The sequence below is a fragment of the Dendropsophus ebraccatus genome, chromosome 4 (genome assembly GCF_027789765.1).
Source record: "Dendropsophus ebraccatus isolate aDenEbr1 chromosome 4, aDenEbr1.pat, whole genome shotgun sequence".
Taxonomy (NCBI): domain Eukaryota; kingdom Metazoa; phylum Chordata; class Amphibia; order Anura; family Hylidae; genus Dendropsophus; species Dendropsophus ebraccatus.
The window spans coordinates 151,759,986-151,772,705 of record NC_091457.1 but is presented as its reverse complement, the minus strand read 5'-3'; the positions used below and the strand labels follow the sequence as shown (position 1 = coordinate 151,772,705).

The 12,720-nt window shown below is 39.0% G+C and overlaps 1 protein-coding gene across 4 annotated transcripts in view; it reads right to left on the bottom strand.

Moving 5' to 3' along the window:
- Nucleotides 1–704: 704 nt before the first annotated feature.
- CFH (complement factor H) overlaps nt 705–12,720 on the bottom strand; it is a 142,836-nt gene continuing 130,820 nt past the window's right edge. For all 4 annotated transcript variants that reach the window (XM_069967462.1, XM_069967465.1, XM_069967464.1 and 1 more), the window contains 6 exons: nt 12,069–12,248; nt 7,779–7,949; nt 7,178–7,387; nt 3,445–3,621; nt 2,301–2,477; nt 705–888 (listed from right to left, as the gene is read on the bottom strand). In XM_069967462.1, coding sequence (XP_069823563.1) covers nt 878–888; nt 2,301–2,477; nt 3,445–3,621; nt 7,178–7,387; nt 7,779–7,949; nt 12,069–12,248 — 926 coding nt within the window. In that variant the 3' untranslated portion in view covers nt 705–877. The remainder of the gene's footprint in view (nt 889–2,300; nt 2,478–3,444; nt 3,622–7,177; nt 7,388–7,778; nt 7,950–12,068; nt 12,249–12,720) is intronic.

The window sequence follows — 12,720 nt, the reverse complement described above, 5'->3', positions numbered from 1 at the left end:
GATAGTTCACTTAGCACTAGTTTGACTGCTTATATGAGTGTTTTCTTTATGAAAGTCTTTAGAAAAGAAGTGGTAAGTCTCACACCATGCTCGCTTTCAGTCACACTGTTTCTGTTTGACTCTTCTCTAGTCCCTTGCTGTGTGGCTGTATCTGGTGTCATCTTGCGTGAGCCAGGGAGTGAGCGCCTCTCTTTATCTGGTAATTATTATTATTTAACCATATTGAATATAGTCCAAATGTAAAAAAAAAAAAAAGTTAAAAATGTAAACCGAAATACCAAACATATTTATCTTTTTTTTTTTTTTTTACACACAGAACCAGCTCTGGATACAGTTTAATATTTATCAGAGGAAGACCCAGACCACAGTGTAAACCAGTCACATATAAAGCATCACCACCTAAATCCTTTGGGACAGAGGTCATAAATATATTGCTGCGTACTGTAGAGAGGCAGGGACTCAAAATGTCTCCAGCTTTGTGGACACTCTCAGAACCAGATACAGAGCACCCAGCTCAGTTATTGTATGTGCACACTAAGCAATTCTCATGGATTCCATGAGAAATTGAAGAAATTCCTCTCCTTTTCTGCTCTAGCAGAATTCAGGTATCGTATATTGGTAGTACTGACAACATTATCATGAAAAAAATACAACATGATGTCCTATGATGTACAATTTCATCACAGTAAGGAAAGGGTCTAAGCCAATTTTTTATAGTTTTATTGTATCACCTAGAGACATACAGATGTTACTTAAACAATACACATAAAAATGACTATTACTATATGTAATTACATTTAGAAACAAGGCTTCTTGTCTACAGTTCTCATATCAGGTATCTTCTTGTTTTCTTGTCAGCTGCATATATTTATTGTAATCACCCTTGTGCTGAAAAAGAAAAAAAATAGAAAAAAAATGACTGCTTCTTATCTCAACTATGGACATTGCCTAAAGAATAACTTGTCTTTTAAATAAATATTTAAATACATATTGAAATACAATGGGGAACATTTGCTGGGGACGTAGATCTGAACAGATAAAATCCACAACAAAATATAGTATAAAGTACAAGGTAGGTAAATTACATTTTTCTAAGTCTTATTACATGATGCAGATACATTTCTAAGTTGAAGAACATAGTAGTTTATTACATATTACAATTTTGGCGTAAGAGATCGGCCGTTCCGTGAAAGAAAAGATAATCCCGTCCGGAACTGCAGTACCGGCCGGATGATCTTTACTGCCACTGAGCTTGGATGCGGACGCATCCGTGCGGGGGCCCCCATCTGAATTCTGCACTGCTCACAATAGAGCGTGCAGCTGGAGCCGCACGCTCCATTGTGTGGACCGAAAGGGTTTTCTGCGGCCGTGTAATTCATACACAGTGGGGGACAAATAGCGATACAGCGTGAAACGTGCACTGAAGAAGACTCGGTGGCCGTAGTACTTGGCAGCAGATATATGTTTAGCGATTGTTATGTTATATTTTTAATGTGCATCTTTGTTAATATGCTGGTATTATTATATCATATGTGGGATTACAGCTATATACAGAAAGTGACTAGATGCATCTAACATGAGGGTTATTTTTGATAGGACTCCCCATAGCAGACAGTATAGACTTTGTATAATGTGAATATATGCTGTTGTGCACACTGTCACTATAGTCTGGTCTCTTGTTTCATTTTTGTGTCTTTCAGAATTTTTATAATAAAAAAAGTATTTTAATGGGAACTAGACTAATTTTTTGGGATTAATGAGGCTTTCACAAACTCCTCATCTGCTGCAAGCTGAAGTATCTCCGAAGAATCCCTCCCATACCTAAACCTGACCAATTGACAGCTGATCTCCTAGTACAGTAAGGTATGGGAGAAGAAGAGGTGTTACAGCTTGCCTATTACTAGCAATCTGCATAAGACACAGAGCCCCAGAATTTCATCACAGGATCTACAAGGTCAACAGATCTAACGCACCACTGAAGAAATGTTAAAGGGGATAACCAGGGAGCAAAAAAGTTCCTACCTATTCTGCTCCCCAGAAGTAAACCTTCTAAGATGAGAGGGAGGCGGGTGCATGTCAGGAGAACCCTGACGTTTGTGGCTTGGCTCTCTGAATATTCATTTTCAGCTGAAATATGACTTTCACATCAAATATACCAGTAATTCCACCAATGACGGTACACAGAAAGAAGGTTTTTTGATGGCCAAGTCAAAGCCTGCACCCTGCCATTCAGATGATGTTTGGTGACCAGATTTTGTTAAAATACGGAATTTAAAATTATTTGATTTTATTTTATTTACCTCTGCAACTTGGATAGGACAGTTTTCCTTTAGAACATTTTCCTTTTGGTTTCCTAGATCCAGTCTTACATTTAAAGTACACTTCTTCATTTTCTAAGTACAGTAGGTCACTATTGCGCTTTTCATCCAATACTAAGCTGTATGTATCAAGCTCCTTTTGATTTATACGACACACCTCTAGGGAATCAAACAGTACACATGATGTTTATATGACGATGGTCAAATAAGAATCATTAAAATAATAATGAAATATAGATCAGCAGTGTAGTGAAGCTCTCTGTGTAGTTAACCTATAAGCTATTATATTATTACATACTGTATACAAATGACACGTTATATGCTATGTTTTGCATTAAATTGTAATAGGACTTGTAGCGCCTATGCATAGGGTGCTGTTCGGAACAGACTACGATGATTGGCTACTTCATTTAAGAAAATTTAAGGAAGCTATGCTCAATTATTTTATTCCATTTTTTAATAAATCAATGGCCTATCCTACAAAAAGTCAAGAGGAAAGAGTAGTGTGAGTTCAACTGTTATAATGGAAACAGATATGTCCTCTAGGTAATCAAGTGTAAAATGGAATATAATAGTAATTAAGTAGTGGGTTTATTACTCAAAAGAGGTTATAATATTAGAGAGAGATTAAATAAACATTAGGCTATGTTCACACTACGTTTATCTGCGTCCGTTGCATAGCTGTTAAACTGCCGTCTGCATTTAGGACGTTCCTGCAGCCGATACCAATGAATCGGCTACAGGAACGTTTTTTTTTTAAATATTAATTTGCGAGCACCATCGGGTGTGTCTGCAAATCAATAAGCCATTCACTTCAATGTAATGTACATTGAATTACATTGTGTCAACAGCTATTATAGGCAGGGACATTATTTTATCTTTAGAACAGGCGTTAACATAAGACTGTGCAGACACAGTGGGTGGCATTGCATTCCATTGACTTCAATGCACTGCATCCCCTGCAGTAAAGAACGGAAGCTTATGCCATTGCAATCTGCGTCCGTTCTTTACATAAAAATTATGTAGTGTGAACATAGCCTAACAGTGCAAGAATTCCACTCTAACAGTGAGAATGCCATCAAGACTGTAAAAGCCATAAAATCAGGCGATCGGATCTTCTTTTTACCTTTACAATTTGGATAGGACAGTTTTCCTTCGGAACATTTTCCCTTTGCTTTCTTAGATCCAGTCTTACATTTAAAGTACACGTCATCGTTTTCTTCGTACAATACATCACTATTAAGCATTTCATCCAATATTAAGTCGTTTGTATCAAGATCGTCTTGATCTATGCGACACGTCTCTAGGGAATCAAACAGTACACATGATGACGATGGTCAAATAAGAATCTTTAGAATATTAATGTGATATACTGTAGATCAGAACTGCAGTGCCTCGTTAAAGGGGTTATCCAGCATTAGAAAAACATGGCGACTTTCTTCCAGAGACAACACAAGTCTTGTCTCCAGTTTGGGTGGGGGGCATAATCGCAAACCACATCTCAATTGGAGAAAAGAGTATTGCTGTCTCTGGAAGAAAGTGACCATGTTTTTCTAATGCTGGATAACCCCTTTAACCTAAAAGCTCTTATATTTTTATTATACATAGAAATGGCATGTCATACGTGTTGCATTTTATTGCAATATGTTTTTGAGCGTCTCTGCATAGGGTGTTGTTCTGAACAGACTATGATTATTGGCTCATTCATTAAAGAAAATTCAAGGAAGCTTTGCTCAAATTATTAGAGGGGAGAAAGTTTTTTTTCTTTCATCACATTATATATTAAAAAAAAAAACACCACTAATTCATTCCATACATGTCTTTACCTTTTCTATCTCCCTCTCTCAGTTTTGAGCCTGCTGCTTTCTGCAACTTTTTCCCCATTCGTGTGAATGAGACTTAGCTGCGATTTCAAGCGCAGTTTATAATAATAGAAAGCAGATGTGCCTGGCAGACAATAAAGGGGATGTGGCACTGGGAGCAATAGTGGTGGTGCTGAGAGTTTAGGAGTCTGACTTCTAAGTTTGATGGCCTATCCTGACACACAAATATTTAAATCTGAAATTTAATTAATGTTAAAGCTTTTTTACTTCATTGTTTTTTTGTTTTTTTTTTAAAAGAGGTCCACATTTATTACTAATAGCATATTTTGCCCCAAAGTAAGAGGGTAGTTGTCAAGGATTCCTAATTCATTAACACACGTAACGAACAACTGTACATCTGCTCCACTAATGAAAACGTCTTCTATGTGCCAGAATGGAGAGCCACTCTGTAAGAGCATAGCATGGACAACTATTCTTTACAAAGTCTGCCTCTACTTTGCCTTCTTATCAAAAACTCATTGCTGGGGGTGAGAGGAGCTGAACTTTATTTTAAAAGACAACTCCTTTAAAGGGGGTGGTCAATTTCTAATAAAATTCTTACTTCCTACTTACAATAGGAAAAATACACACAAAAAGGTTCGAGATAGGGGGAGTGAGCTGATCTAAAACCTGGGCTGCAGTACTAAACTACACCACTGGAGGTCATCCTATCAATGCTGAAACAACCCGCTAAGAAGATATTACACAAGAAAACAATGGGCATAGTTCATAAAAATTAATTGATATTTTTATTATGTGTTAAAAAGATAGCAATACAAGCATTGTATATTATATGTAAAATAGATTTAAAAATGACCATAAAGTAAGAAAACACACTCTGTCATGACCTCCAGCTAGATGGCATAATAGGGATACACATAATCTTATTACATGAGATTCGTAACATAAGTCTCAAGGGCCCCCCCTATATCTTTTCTTATATAGTGCTAATGAGTCTATAACTGGTTACACACTTTGGTGTGCAGCAATATGGGTGACTGCAATATGGACTGAGGTTGTGATAGTAACCAGTTATAGACTTCCTGGCACTATAAGAAAATATATAGGGGGGACACTGTGAGACTTGTTATATTAAGAATAAGATTATGTGTATCCCTATTATGCCATCTAGCTGGAGGTCATGACAGAGTGTGTTTTCTTACTTTATGGTCATTTTTAAATCTATTTTACATATAATATACTATGCTTGTATTGGTATCTTTTTAACACATAATAAAAATATCAATTGATTTTTATGAACTATGCCCATTGTTTTTTTGTGTAATATATACTTAGTAAGTAGAAAGTAAAAAGCTGCTTCTGTGCCCTGGTCTTGAGGCACTGACATATACAGGCGCAGTGAAGGGCGCCGAGGGAGGAACAAGGTCACATGCCTCTCTATGTGCAGCCATCTCATTGACTGGTAAGTGCTAGAAAGGATGAGGTAACAAGGGGGATGAGCTTCTTACAGCTCAAGACCAGGGCACAGTAGCAGCCCACCGTAAGTAGGCAGTGGTGTAGCTACCATAGAGGCTGGGTAGACAGCTTCTATGTTCACTTACATGCTGCAACATAAAAATAGGTTAGTAAGTGGAGGACAAGGAGATTTCTGCTTCACTACACTGATAACCCTTGACCTCTGTTCCCCGTTGCTGCACATGGAGCTCCATGCAGAGGTCAGGGGTTGTCAGTGCAGTGAAGCAGAGATCTCCTTGACTTCCTTTTTAACTCTTCTTTGTGTTGCAGCATGTAAGAGAACATTGGGTTACTTACACACTGCAGTAGCATAAGGGCTAGTAATGGGTCCTTATAGTTAAATACAGTGGATTCACAGAGCAAGCAGCCATTGGCTCTCTGCTCTGCTAGTCACTTTTGTAGGATTCTGCCATTGGCCACAAGAGATTTTATTTTTTGGCCACATTTAAGTCAGTATTTACAAGAATCAATTACAGATCAACTTTCAATTTACCAGAGTTCATTCATATATGAAAGCTGAGCTGTGATTGACTGCAGTGGGCAAGACAACCTTATTATAAGACAGCTTAATAAATGTGCCCCTCTGGCTAGGTTCACACACCGTAAAATGAAAGTAAAATATGGCCTTAAGTCTAAGGCTATGTTTCCACTTGGGGAAATTACCGGGGAAATGCGTCCATTTTGTTATATAGAAGGCTGTAAATAATGATTAAGATTTTTCTATAGACTATGTAGCAAATTATTAAATTCAAAATACAGTTGTGTTATATACTAATTGCATAGCCTACTGTTCAAACAGAGTAAAATAAAAGCAAAATATGGTCGTATTTTTAATGCAATAATGTACTCTATTTACGTCTATGGAGAATTGAACATCAGTGCACATACAGTAGAGAAAAATGTTTGTAAATTACTGGCGTAAGGTTATGTTCACACAAAAAGCAAAAAAAACTATGCTCGTAATTTTTAGTTAAAAAAAGAAACAATAAAAAAAAAGAAAAAAGGTTAAAAAAAGCGGCTGTATTTTGCAAAGGCAGTGGTAAGTAATTACATACTTAATTATTTTCAGGCTATGTTCCCACACTTTTTTTTAGCTGTCTTTTAGTGTTCCTGTCATTTTGAGGCTAAATAACGTTATTGTTATAATCATGGCTGTTATTATGAAATAAACATTTTGTCGCAAAATGAGGGACATCCTGAGGTTCACACAATGTTTTTTGGGGGGTGGAAAAACAGTTGGAATTTTATAATAGCAGCCGTTAATAAGGATCATGATCATTATTTACAGCTGAAATTATAAAATAATGGCCATTGTTATAAAAACAATGGTTCTTATTTCACTGTGGGAACAATGCCTCAATCTGTTTTTTAAAAAAACTGCCGTTTTCTATTATCCTGTTTTATTTCCAAAAAATGAAGGTCATATTGGGATCATTTTACTGTATTTGAACATAGGCCAAAAATGTAACATTTATGCAGCATCTTGATTGTTAGTAACAAGAAACAATAAATGGCGCTTACTTCCAGAGAAGCATTTGCGATACCTAAAGTCTCCATCATAACATTCAATCATAAAAGATGCCTGATTCAGTCGTCTAAATCCTGTCAAACAGGTAACACCTAATTCTGTGCCGTGTAGATGAGCGCTGTCAAGAATAGATTTAGGATCATCAGATGGAAGCAGCTGAATATTGCGGGTACTAAGTTCTTCGGGAGAGATTCTACATGGCTCTGAAAGAGAGGTAAAAAGGAAACAGATTATTAGAATTTTTTTTATAGCGCACTAACTCCATGAACTTTCTGTGATGTTCACCCTGCCGGATGGCTGGGTGAACATCACTTTCTCTTAATTGGAATGTGGCTATGCCTGAACTCCAATTAACCATAGGACACAATGGATAGTACGCCCGGGGCAGTACTATTCATTGTGTGCACAGACTATCTTGTGCAGCCGCATTTCAGTGAATTACGGCCCCACAAAACAGGCATGTCAGTTTTTTGTGCGGCAAAATCTGCTGTTTGGGTTTTGTGCGACCAATCTGCAACAAAGGCAGTTGTTTATTGATTTTGTATATTGTGTGAACGTGGCCTAAGCAAGGGTTTAGTTTATTATTGTACTCACTGAAACATACTGGTAGTTCAGTCCATTCACCATTCTCACATTTAGCATTTATAGGTCCATTTATTACATAGTCCTTCTTGCATTTAAATTCCACATTTGAGCCAGAATCGTAACTGTCCTTGCGTTCACCTTTTAAATTTCCATTTTGGATTTTTGGAGTCTCGCAGCTTTCTAAAAGGAAATGAACGAAATGAACTTTAGAGCTAGTTATAGCTCATAGAATAGTGTGCATTGGTCTTGTGATGTATACATTATATATTAATAGTTATCAGAGTAACAACAACACCAGTTGTAAAAAGAGGAGTGTATCAGGGTGCCTCTTTATGCTTCTGACCTCGGCTTCTTACATGGTATTCCCTTTGGTTCTGATGCCCTGGAGTGTATTTGGTTATTTTCTTGTCTGCTGATTTGTGGCCTGACATTGTCGTTTGTTGCTGACCCAGACTGACCATTTTCCCACCTGACTGTCCACTGCATGTAGCAGCGTAGGGACAGTCGACCAATTGTCAATTGCAGCCTAGGCAAGAACGGTCAGCAGGCAGGGACAGAGGTTGTGGGTGAGATCAAGGCTTACGCTTTTCCCTCTGATGTGATAGTTTTACCTTACATTTTTTGGTAACAAAAAAAGTGTCACTACAAAGTATCATTGGTCCCTTATAGGGGCTGTACAAGGAGAGGAGGGCCCGTTAGGATACTGGATCAGGATGATATGCAGAGTGTTGCTTCATTGACAATCAGATACAATATAGGTGGTGCTCTATTATGAATTGCAGAAATATTGCAGTTTGTGTTCAAAGAAGAAATGCAAGGGCACTCACCTGTTTTGTGTGTGGATAGTTATTTGTAGTATAAAACCAGCTTTTATGGCATAGCTGTAGCAGATGGCGAGGACGCCGAACGCTCTTATACAAGACAGCTGTTTCACACTGACTCTGCACTTCTTCAGTTACGTAGAAGATTGTCGGCAGAAAAAAAAAAACACTTGTACAGTGTCTATATTAGGACATAGTCAGAAGTAAGAGTGAAGAACAATTTTTACACAAGTCTTGATACCTGACCTCTGATTAGGACATGGTCAGAAGTCAAAGTCAAGAATCCCTTTTAAACAAGTGTGACAACTAACATCAGATACCTGACTTCTGAATCCTGACAAATGACAACTGACTACTTATACTTGACTTCTGATAAAATACTCTGTGTTATCTGATCTCTGAAACGTCAGTAGTTAAGTTTTACAAGTCCCTATTTAATTTGAGTTTCCCTTTCAGTTCTATTGCTAGGCAGCCCCTAGCTTGCACTATTCAGGTAACAAAATGAAGTGATATCTAATCTCTGACTTGTTAGAAGTGAGAAGTCCTGTCTAACTTGTTCATTGCATACAGAACTGAGTTTTGAAACATTTTATTTGTTTCAGTTTTGCAAACAGCTGACCTATTGCTGACCTAAAGTTACTGACTGAATGTGTTGAGCCCTGAAGCTTCCCTGCATGAAAAAAGGCCATTTTTAAGATCATGGGAGACTGGGGACTGCATGGGGTGCCTTTCGCAGTGATTGACTTTAAAAGTGATGAGCGACATTTTCTCCCTCCAGCCAGCAGCATCCAGCTGTGGAGCAACAGGTCCAGCCACACACATCCTATCCCTGACACACATCATCCCTGCAAATACAGACAGAGCAGTGGTGTCAGTATGTACTGTAAATTTGCTTATCTCTAAATAGCATACTAGAGCTTAGTGCATACTGACAGCACATAACTATACAGTATACGCTTCAGACAATGAAAAACATACTAGAACTCAGTGCATACTGACACCACTGCTTTGTCTGCAGCTGCAGGGATGATGCTGCCAGGGATGGGATGTGTGCGGCTGGACCTGCTGCTCCACAGCTGGATGCTGCTGACCAGAGGTAGAGAATGTCACTCATCACTTAGTTTTAAAGTCACTGAGACCGTTGCCTTGTGCAGTCCCCAGTTTCCCACGGCTGTAAAAACGGCCCTGCACAAACACTTATTTTTCATGCAGGGAAGCTTTAGGGCTCCACACATTCAGTCAGCAACTTTAGTGCTTCTGCTCCAGGTCAGTAATAGGTCAGCTATTTGAAAAACTGAAACAAATACAATGTTTCAAAACTCAGCTCTGTATGCAATGAACAAGTGAGATAGGACTTCTCAATTCTGACAAGTCAGAAATCAGATATCACTTAATTTTGTTACCTGAATAATGCAAGCTAGGGGCTGCCTAGCGATTGAAGTGAAAGGGAAACTCAAACTGAATAGGGACTTGTAATACTTAACGGCTGACATTTCAGAGATCAGATATCACACATAATTTTATCAGAAATCAAGTATAAGTAGTGATTTGTCATAAGTCATTTGTCAGAAGTCAGTTGTCAGGAGTCAAAAGTCAGTAGTCAGAAGTGAGTTGTCATAAGTCAGGTATCAGAAGTAAGTTTCCAATACTGAGGTATCAGAGAAAGGTGCCACACTTGTGTAAAAATAATTCTTGATTTTGAATTCTGACTATGTCCTAATCAGGGGTCAGGTGTAATACTTGTGTAAAAATGATTCTTGACTCTTATTTCTGATTATGTCCTAATATTGATATTGTACACTTGGTCCATCTAGTCTGCTCTATTAGTATTTCCCTTTTTATTATCTTAGGATAGATGCATATTTATCCCAGGCATGCGTAAATTCTGTTATTGTACTGTAGATTTACCAACCACATCTACTGGAAATTTGTTCCAAGCACCTACTACTTTTTCAGTGAATAATATTTTCTCACGTTGCTTCTGATCTTTCCCCCAACTAACCTCTCACTGTGTCCTCTTGTTCTTAAGTTCAGGTTATGTAATGTACCCTTAGGCTCAGTACTGTGTCTGTTTAGATTTACTTAGTAAAGATATAGAGCAGTGCTTCCCAACCTTATCCACCTCGGGGCACCCCTTGGAAAAAAATTAAGCTCAACTCACCCCTACCAAATAATCTTCTACAAAATACAAAAACCATCATTCAGTGACTCACAGGTGATGTCTTCTTTGATCTGAGGCGTCACCTTTCCTTTTCCTCTCCATCTGGCCTAGACCATTGTGATGATTTCTTGCAGCTAATAATGCCCCCTGATGGTGCCCCCTTATACTAATAGTGCCCCCTTATACTAAAAATGTCCCTTGATGTGCCCCCTTATACTAATACTACCTTCTGTTGTGTACCCCTATACAATAATACCCCCTGCTGTGACCACGCATGGTAATAATACCCCCTGCTGTGTTCCCACATAGTAATAATGCCCCTTGCTGTACTCCCACATAGTAATAATGCCCCATGCTGTGCTCCCACATAGTAATAATGCCCCCTGCTGTGCTCCCACAAAGTAATAATGCCCCATGCTGTGCCCTTGATATAGGAATAATGCCCTTCATTGTCATAATGCCCCCCATGCTGTTCCCCTCATTAAAATTTCCCCAGTAACCTCCATAGTAATAATGCACCCCACTCTGTGCACCCTCATAGTAATGATATACCCCTCTTAGTAATAATATCCCCCATGTTTTGCCTCACAGTAATAATGTACCCACTGCTCTGCTCCTAGTAATAATGTTCCCCATCATTTGCCCCCCCCCCCATACTACTAAGCCCCCCCACCTGCTGTGCACCAATAGTTAAAAAACAACATCATACTCACCTAATAGGGACTGTGTTGCTGCAGGGAGCAGCTCTTCTTTTTCTTCTGGATCCAACTTGTGAGCCGCGGGGACTGATCATCCGGCATGCATGATGACATCACATCATCACACCTGCTGGAGAGATCACGTCCCAGTGTCACATAGGCTGCAGACATGAAATGCCGGGATTGAATGTAGGAGCAGGACACTGACAGTTCCTGCTCATACATTCTGTTCACTTTAATGTTGCACCTGCTCACTGTAGGGGTGGAACATCAAAGTGATCAAAGTGATCGGTGCTGAGCGGGCCTGACATGTCACGATACAGGTCCCCACTCAGACCAGGAAGCGGCCAGGGAACCAGGAACCAGAGTGGAGGACAGCACAGCCCAGTGCTGGAGTCAAGGTAAGTGCAGGATGTTATGTTCAGCCACCTCCTCCCCAGCTCTTTTGAAAAAAAAAAAGTCAGAGCCCGGAATTCTCCTTTAAATATTATTTTTCATCTCAGGAATACTGCTTTAATGCAAACATATCAATGCACTGAATCAGGGAATAATTGTTATAATTGTTGGTAAGCAGTGTTCTTTTCTGTCAGTACAGCACATGTATATACTATAGACTTACTTGAAGCAACACATTTTGGATAATTTATTTTTTTCAGTTCACATTTGGCTTCAAGGTTATCTTCTGTCTTCAATTCTCCAATACACTGGAATGTGATTGTTTGTCCATTTTCCACTATAGAGCTTACACTGTAATTAATATTATTGGTAAGCATTGCAGATTCATCTAATACACAAAATCCTGAAAAAGAAATAAAATACAATTGAATTGTAAAGCTCAGAATAATATTCAGGACAGCAGAGCGAGGGGCTACAGGCTGAACCATCAGAGAGTTCAGTTGACATTAAATGGGATCCAGAAGCCTGTATAGTGTTGTAAGACAATTGATATACTTACCCATCCCAGTGCCTCTGCAGCCACCAGACTTCATTGTCCCCCAGCTTCATGCTATGTCGCAATCTGAGGGAAAGTACCCTCTTAACCAGTCAATAACTGGATTAGCGGGCACTCCTGAGCACAGGTCATGTTGTTGCAGCAGATGTTGTCGCAGCAGAAGCTAGAGGAGGCTAGCGGGGGGGCTGTGAGCGGTGATGTGGCACTGCGAGGGCACAGGGATGGGTAGGTATACATTCTCTATTATAATTCCCCCATCCCCTGCCTGCGCTGCATGTTTAGCGGCCCAGAGCTCTCCTTCACTGTTTAAATTGATTTT